At 34.9% G+C, this 8,940-nt stretch overlaps 1 protein-coding gene across 3 annotated transcripts; it reads right to left on the bottom strand.

Moving 5' to 3' along the window:
* Window positions 1-3,544: 3,544 nt before the first annotated feature.
* Window positions 3,545-8,098, bottom strand: LOC113767527 (pentatricopeptide repeat-containing protein At3g22470, mitochondrial-like). 3 transcript variants are annotated; one of them, XR_003468023.1, is made up of 2 exons: window positions 5,570-8,098; window positions 3,545-4,166 (listed from the first exon to the last, which is right to left on the bottom strand). XR_003468023.1 is itself a non-coding variant. In XM_027311649.1 (1 exon), exon 1 carries the CDS (start codon window positions 8,052-8,054, stop codon window positions 6,456-6,458), a length of 1,599 nt encoding a protein of 532 aa, XP_027167450.1. In that variant the 5' UTR covers window positions 8,055-8,098; the 3' UTR covers window positions 5,360-6,455. The 3 variants fall into 3 exon arrangements, 1 of the variants encoding a protein (XP_027167450.1); XR_003468022.1 differs by having other exon boundaries at window positions 3,545-4,220; XM_027311649.1 differs by lacking the exon at window positions 3,545-4,166 and having other exon boundaries at window positions 5,360-8,098.
* Between the last annotated feature and the right edge of the window lie 842 nt (window positions 8,099-8,940).

Below are 8,940 nucleotides of genomic sequence, written 5' to 3' on the forward strand. Positions count from 1 at the left end.
ACAGATTTAGCAATATTGTTGGAAACTGAATATTTATTGATGAAGAAAAATGAATTGCTAGACTTTTTCTACTTAATTAAATAGGAATATATAAAGTTTATGATCATTATAAAAATTTAAATTGTCTAAAAGAATATCTGTAAAAAAAGAATATCTACCAAGTTTTTGATATGGGTACATTATTTGATATTTGCTATCATATTATAATGAAAAGTATGTAAACAAATTTTTAAAAATTAGTAAATATTCAAACATTTAGAATACATTAATTTTTTAAAGTTAATAAAGATGAACATGTAAGAATGTTGTTAATTTTTGTACTTCTATTATTTATATTTGTATAAATTCACAACAAATTAAAAAAAAAAAAAAGACCGTGCTAAGGCACGTGCAAAATTTTATTTATAGAGTAAAGAAAAAACGATTAGGATGGGATGGGCAATTGGTTGGGTTATGGAGAGGTCAGAGGTCAACACAAATTCAATTATTGATTAACTTTTTTGGACTTGTTCTTGACTGGAAGAGTTGGCCAACCTAATTGGGCTAAATTCACATTGTCTCGCACTAAATAGGTACCATCTTTTTTGAACCAAGAAAAATACACACACACACAAATATACTTGCATAATGTGTTTTGTATTCTGTATTTGAACTTGCTCGTGTTTTAGCAAGCCACTCACGATACCATTAGGGCTAATTACTTTTACATCTACTATCATTTTGACCGCTGATTACATTCATTGCATTGATGTCGCACACTAGTAAGGCATCAAAACCTAATGAATGTCACTAGAGATTGGGTGGTTGGAATGCTAATTAGCGAGATAAAAGAATAAGGGAAAAGAGTAAACCTGCAATCATCCCTTGCTTGGACTAGATTACTGATCATATGTTTGAACCTTTTTTTTTTAAGGTAGAGAAAATATTTGGGATAATGTTTGTATTTGTAATTTATTCACTTTACCCACAAAAATAAAAAACCAAAAATACCAACCACACAGCCCATCATATGTGCACACAACCTTAAGTAGGATTCGTTATAGAATAACTGGCCCAAATAAGGGAATTTCGAGTCTGGACTTACACTAAAGAGGACTCAATCTGTGGGCACCCCTGAATTGAACCTGCCTTGCAATAAAGAGCACGCACTTTAAGCGAAAAGCAGACACATCAGAGCTATATAATGGGTCTACCCTTTTTTTTTTCCTTTTTTTTCCCTATTTTTGGTGTGTACTTATTTTGGGTCTTAGACTACAAAATAGGAAAATCTTATTTTTGAAACCAATTTTGTTAGGATACTCTGAAGTAAGTAAGAACATAGGTTTTTGTGGGAGAAGGGGGAGGGTACGTAAGGAGAGGTTTCGGGTTCGAATCCTCCCGCTTACACTAAAAAAGAAAAGTAAGAACATAGGTATTATACTCTAATTACATATCTTGACTCTGTTTGTATCTTTATTTGTTCAATTTGTGCACAAAATGGTTGTTGCAGTTTTAAGACTATTGAACGACCGCTTGGATTAGTTATTTTTGGAAGTATTTTTGAAATATTTTACTATAGTAGTATACAATGTAAAACTCCAAATTTTTCGATCTCCCTTTTAGTTAAAACTAATTAATTAACCAATATAATTAATTATTTTACTAGTAGTTTACTTAGTTTAATTATCATTTAGAGATTTATATTAGTGTTCTATCTTATCTCAACAGTGGACAGTGGGAGTTGATAACCAAGTCAATTACTTATTCCATCTGACCAACACCAAAATGCAAATTTAGTAGATGTCATGTTACAGAGAGTAGGACCCAAATGCAAATTTAGTAGATGTCGTGTTAGAGAGAGTAGGAATTAACTCCAACACGTAGATATTATAGGAGATAAATTAGGAGATAAAGCAGGAGATAGAAAGTTAGTTTGAGTGGTGGAGTTATTTTAGGAAAAAGTGTCATGAACTAACTCCGACCATAACTAGTCTAATAGCAGTTAAATTTCTACAACATTTCAAAAAGAAAATCATAAAAGTACAGAGTAAGAGAATGTCAACAGAAGAAAAAGTTGAAATCAAGAGATTGGACAAAGGAAAGAATACAAGAATTGGATCCCTCCGACAATGAATAAACACACAAGACCACGAACTCTTCTTCTAATATTTCTTATTTTTCTCTTTTACTAACCAAAGATTTTCATCCGTAGCAGCCCTAAAACATGTCTGAAATATTAGGTACTAGTTTTGTGTGTTTTGATAAGCAACTGCACCGTGCTTTATGTAATGTTTGAGAGGAATCGATGATTTCATTTTTTAGTCACCTCTATGGTTCTGCATGTCCTTGGGCTTTAGAGAGTTTGGTTGGTATATACCTCATCAAAATTTAGAAAGTGAAATTGGTGGAAACAGTCTTAAATTATTCCTATGAATTAAAGTAAAGTAGGAAAACGGTAATTTTTCCAACATATTTACCGGTGCATGTGCACGGGTTTGCATACTAATATGCCTTAAATCCAGAAACACTCGTTAGTGAAAAAGCAGTCTTTTGTCAACTTCACTATTTGGGGACAAAGTGTAGTTAACCAATAAGTTTTAGTATTGCTGAACAAGGTTAGGGTATATTGTCAGATAATTTGAAGATCAAGCAAGAAAGAAACTATTATTTACTCATTTTAATATGTTTCTTGATGAATGATGGTAAAATTTTGTAATTTGGTATTGTAAAATTATTTCTAACATATATGTTGACATTTTGTGAAGTAAAAATATTCCCAACCATTATAATTTTCATTTCCATTTTTGTGTGATTCATTTGCCAAAAAAAAAAAAAAAAATCTTTCTATTAGAGAAAGGTACACAATTTCCATTTTTAAAAGGTATAATTTAATTGTGAGAACTTTCATGAGAGGTGACCATTGAAGAAGAAATCATTTGTGAAGCAACTTTCACAATGAGGACAATAAAAACTCTTTCATGCAAGAGATGACCATTGAGGGAGAAATCAATTGTGAAGCAACTGTTAGAAGTAATCTCCTTCAAGAAAGTATGCGGACGGTTGTTTATGTTTCTAAGAATAGCAACAGCACGATGGCACGATCCCTTGTATAATTGCAAAGTATAATGTAAGTTAGATGCTGGCATCTAGAAGCTTTGTACAACGTCATATATGTTGCATCATGTGGAATGAAATACAGTTATTGATTCAAGTTGAGAGATTAATTGGGTAGAATAGCTGCTCTCGTTGTCTCTGAATACCTGAGAAGGAAACCTATGATTTCAATCGTGCAAGGTCACTGCTGAAATAATCTTAAAGAGGAATACTAAGAACTAATTGTTGTAACTACTTATGGGACATCTTAATGTTGTCTCAAGTACTAACTCGGGCGATTTTACTTGGATTATCACAGAAAACAAGCATTTCATAAAGAAGATACCCAACAAGAAGTTAAGTAGTAACCTATAATGGAGGGTGCAATTAGTTTAGTCAAAAAAGAAAAATCCATTGAATGAGTATGAAAGTTCATTGTCTCAGTTCAAATAGTATACATGAATACGAAAGGCAGAAGACAAACCTAAAGCAGAGCTCAGAACAAATAAAGGACCACCAATAAGTGGTAAGTCAACATTGTTTGGAGAAGATCAATACTGACAAATGGAGGAATTCATATAATCCAGATATTACCTGTTACAGTGCATATTTATAAACAGGCTAGATACAGGCAAACCTAACATAACACCAACAATCTAATAAAGATGCAAACTAATCAGACATAATCTCTAAAAGTAGTCGTGAAGGCGCATAACATAGAAGAATATTTGTCTTTCTAATTTCCAATCATGAGTCTCCTGCAGAGGGAATGAAGATGGGTTCAACAGCTGCCATAAATAACTACTAAATTTGTACATTTTTTGTTCTTCAGATGTTCATTGTCACTTCATGCATTAATCAGAGGAAGTGCTTCTCATTTTTCTCTGTCTGCACATGCTAAGACCTAGCTGGAATAAGTTGATCTTTCTAATCGAGGTACAGCATCAATAAGGAACTAAGGTACTGGAGCTTGAAAATTTATTCCACTGCCATGGACAAAAAGGTAACTTGAAGACAACTGTATGTGGCATTTTGAGTATCAGCAGTGGGCTTCTTCACATGTCTAAGCCCATAAGTTGTATAGACCCTGTAAACTGTAACCCATCCATGTTTAGTTCTATGTTTCTCCTAGATTTTCAACTTAGCATCTGTACAACATAACAAACGAAAAGCATCATAATACTTATCCAATGCGTAACAAGAATCAGAGTTACAGAATACAGAAATACAAAGAAATGGCTCCAAAAGTATTCTGCAGAATAGATATCCAATTTAAGTTACATACAGATACCGTGTTTGATCGTGTCTTAATTGCACATTCAGAGGCACTCAAGTTGCCATTCTTACAAGTACTACTAGAAAGAAGGAAGTACCATGAAGATTCAAAACTACTATCTTTCTCCCTCCACAACAACACTTGGGAGGTAAATTACAGGCATGAGTAGTTTGAAAACAGCACAAGATATATACTGTGATATCTGAACCAAAGAGATGCAGAACGTGGGTCACCTCAAAGCTACCCAAAAACAGATTCTGCTTCAGTTTGATTAAAAAAAAAAAAAAAATTTGTAATCAAAGGCAGACAACTTTTGAAGCAGTGTGCCATTGAATCTAACATATCATATGTGGGAATAAACTAAAATTTAAGCCAGCACTTAAGATGTCAAACTGAATTGCTCATATTTATTGGTTCCAAACATTAAACTCGTATATCAACGTATTCCATTCTCAGAACATAAAGTAAAGACCACTAGCTTGAATTGGTATGTGCCTATACACTAAAGCTTCAGCCAATTAGACAAAAGTACAAACTACTATTGTGTAATTTAAGCAAAAAAGTCCATGCCTGATGTAGAACATAATATTTTAGAAGAATTTACCAAATAAATAGAAAGCACCTTCCAGTCAAGAACCATTTCCTGGAGTCAAGCCCCAAACAATGCATTAGAGCAAGATGTTAGAGTTTGCCTCAATCCATTAGTTTCATCTTAAAAATCTGTGAAATAACTTCAGGATGAAAATTCATGATCTCAATTTCTTTGTTTCCAATGGAAGAAAATTTTCCGTATAGGGAAGCAGATGAAGATTTCGTGATGTAGCACTGATAGAGGCATCAAGAAAAATTCCAAAACTAACTTAAGTACTAGCTGGATAGACCAATAAAAACATGGATTATCAATGTAGATCCTACTCAATCCCACAGGACGAGCAAATTTCCTTTAAAGAATTTCTGTTAATTGGGAAAGCTTTTTCCTTGGAATTCCAGATCAAAGTTGAAGTTCATCAATGTTTAAAATAGTAATACGATCAAATGCATTTTAATGATGAACGTAAGAGACAAAAATCCATGTCCGCTTCCTTAACAAAACAAAGTCTTCACACAAAAGAAATCACTGGACATTCCTATCAACTATAAACAGAGATATATTACAAGATTTAACTTGTCCGTCACTAGTTCTACCCTGTTTCCTAATCAAATAGAAATATTGAAACTCACTTAGTTCATGATGCTCCCAGGAAGGGCTGATGCATGTCTTCAGGGTGCAATTTCCTGTTCTCTCAATGTTAAATGTTTGTATAGGTCCCACTTGTTGGTCCCAGTAACAATTGAGGTGAGACCATGGATCCAGTAAATGAATGCTTATGTCTTTGCAGCCTAAAGGAGACCATTCATATAGGACCAATTGGCTCATAGATGGTAATAGACCGTCACCAACATTCTCCCGTGTCCCATTCTCAAAGTTGTACCAAAATGGCTTGAAAGCAAAGGCCACTAACACAATCTGTGGATTATATGGATGAAAGCTTATCACTTCAGGCCATGCTAGGTTATGCCTTTGGCTAATCTGTCCTGGAAACCCAGTGATATGACACAAGCTCACTCCATACTTGATGACCCAACCTATGTTTTTCTTGCAACCCTTGAGAATTCATATCTCTAAATAATCATAATCACATCTGGAATACTTTGCCTTTCCCTCACATGGACCATGGAAACCAAAAGCAAAATTTTGTCCATCCTCATCCTCATCCTCCCCTGGGGACTTTCATCAGTTTTGAATGGTCAACACCATGATCATAAGCCAAGAAAGTGTTGAATTCAGCAGTTCAGTAGATGACTTCCTGGATCACAAAGGCAGGCACAAATGGAACAGCCCAACGGAATTTCTTGCAGTTTGCAGGATATGGCCAAGGGTTCTCCTCCAGAATTACCAGTCATGGTTCTTTAGCAAAAGCACAAAATGGAGGCAACCTCTCATCCATTTCAAAGCATTAATTTTCCCAATTATTATGGTTCAGGACCAATTTATAGTGGATTCAGGAGCCAGCATAGAACAGCAAGTTACTAAGTGGTACAATGTATCCACCATTCATGACTTTGACTACTTGCTTGCCGGATTACACTTCTGAATTATCTTGGCAAGAACAGGACTGTTTTCATTTTCCTGGAACAAATCAAGTAACATTGAAAATGTAGATGAGTGCAGAGAAAATCCTCTTTCAAACATTTTTTCAAGACATGTTATTGCATCATCAAATTCACCCCTTTTGAGAAGTCCTTGAACAATGACATTGTATGTGGTCATATCTGCCGAGCAACCATTCTCTTCCATTTTGATGGCAAATTCTTTTGCTTCATCAAGCAAACCTTCCCAACAAAACCCAGTTATCATTGTGTTATACGTTGCAACATTAGGATTCAGTCTTTTAATTGAGAGACTACTGAAAAGACCCCTTGCATGATCAAGCCTCCCACATTTGCACAACCCATCAAGGATGATATTGTACATAGACACATGAAGTTCTACTGCATCAGTTTCAATCTTAGAAATCAGCTCTAATGCTTCATCAATATGTCCACTCTTACATAGGCCATGCAACATCACACAATAAGTATGAAAATCGGGACTGATATTAGCAGATTGCATCCCAAGGAAAACTTCTCCTGCAGTAACATACCTTCCGACCCTAAACAAGCCCTGCAAGACAGTATTATAAATAGAAATATCAGGTGTTAACCCTTTATGTGATATCTCTCGGAAGAGATACATGGCTTCATCAGTTTTCCTTTTCTTAAAATATCCATTAATCAATATACAATAACTGAGTATATCTGGACCAACTCCATGAGCAGCCATGGTATCAAAGAATTTCCTTGCTTTGTTTACTCGCCCCTGCAAACAACATCCTTCAATCAAAGCATTGTAAGTGAAACTATCAGGATACTGACCTCGTTCAATCATTATGTCAACCAAACCCTCTGCATCTTTTACCTTAGCTTCCTTACATAACGCGTCAACCAATATATTAAAGGTATAAACATTTGGAGCAATACCCAAATCCACCATCTCATTGAACACACTTTTAGCAGCGTCCAATTTCCCTGTATTGCATAAACCCTTGATCAAACAAGTACAAGTAACAACATCCGGTGAAACACCCTTTCCAATCATCCGACGTAAAAAAGCAACTGCTTCATCCACCATTTTATCCTTGCACAAACTATCAATAACAGTACTGTAAACTACAGCATTCGGTTTAACTCTTCCTCTTTCCATTATCCTAACAAATTCAACAGCCATTTTCGTGTTCCCGACTTTACAAAGCCCGTCTACTACAATCCCATACATTTTCTCATCGGGTTCGCATAGCCTTTCGTATATTATCTTCTTGAACAATTCCTGAGCCTGGGAAATCCTATTTTCTTTAAACAATCCTTTCAGTAAAGTACTAAACGTAGATACATTAGGCACAACACCACGCTTAAAGAATTCCCCCAATATTGAAAACCCGAAATCAACCCGATTTGCAGAACAGCAAGAATTCATGACAATATTCAGGGAGCATTCAGTAACAGGAATGTTCAAAACACACATGTCATTAAAGAGATAAACAACAGCTGAATATTGCTTCAATTTAACCACACGACCAAGCAATTGATTGAAGTCAATAACAGAAGGCAGAGGCCTCGTTTTGACCATCTGCTTGTATAAACTCTTGACATCTTCGATGCTATTAAGGTTATTCGAAAACCCGGATTTAAATCTAGCATTCAAAGCCATAGAAATCATGTACGGAAGAAAATTGTACCTGATTTTGAATTTCAAGGAGATTAACGGAGTCCCACCATTTTAATCTGCGAAAAAGCTCTCAGCAATAGAGAGGGAAGCAAAAATGCGCAAAGAACTAAGTGAGAAGCAACGGCTGAGGTTTCTTTGGCGCACTCCACTAAAACGCTGTCGTCTGATTTTTTTTTCTTCCTGTTTCTTTTCTAATTTTGGGTTAGTTCTATAATATGCCCTTCAACTTTACTTTGCTCGCACATTTTACCCCACAACGTTTTTAGTTGCGTTGATGTCCCCCTTGTTCATTTGGTTCTCCCCAGCTCAGTACAAGGCGTCTGTGTTTCATATCAAAAGCTTTTCAAAAAGCTCTGGTGCTACTATGAAAATTTCTAAAAAAAAATTACCTTAGACATTCCAACCTCCTTCACAATTGTAGTATCATGCAATTAATTATTCTCATAGTACAAATTCTAATAAGTTAGGTTTGTACTGCACCCCTATGCCTAAAAATTGTATAAGAAACTTAAAATTATACTTTGGCATTAGCAAGGATCCTCTCCTTCTCTAGGTAAATGGAAGAATATTTCTTTTTCAAGTTTAAGAGAAAAATAAAGAAGAGAAAGCAGAAGAAGAAGGAGGACGTTTGGTGGTTGGTACAAATACAAAAGTAACTATATACTTGAGGGAGAACAAGACAAAACAACATTTAATAATCAAAGTTTAATACTAGAAGTCAGTAAAACTATAGGCTTCCTTCTATTGATTAAATTCTATAAACCATGTAAAACTTCTAACTAAACCA

The sequence above is a fragment of the Coffea eugenioides genome, chromosome 4, assembly GCF_003713205.1.
Source record: "Coffea eugenioides isolate CCC68of chromosome 4, Ceug_1.0, whole genome shotgun sequence".
NCBI classification, from domain to species: domain Eukaryota; kingdom Viridiplantae; phylum Streptophyta; class Magnoliopsida; order Gentianales; family Rubiaceae; genus Coffea; species Coffea eugenioides.

Excerpts from the sequence above, each read along its gene's own strand:
- LOC113767527 (XM_027311649.1), bottom strand. The coding sequence starts at position 8,054 with ATGGTCAAAACGAGGCCTCTGCCTTCTGTTATTGACTTCAATCAATTG.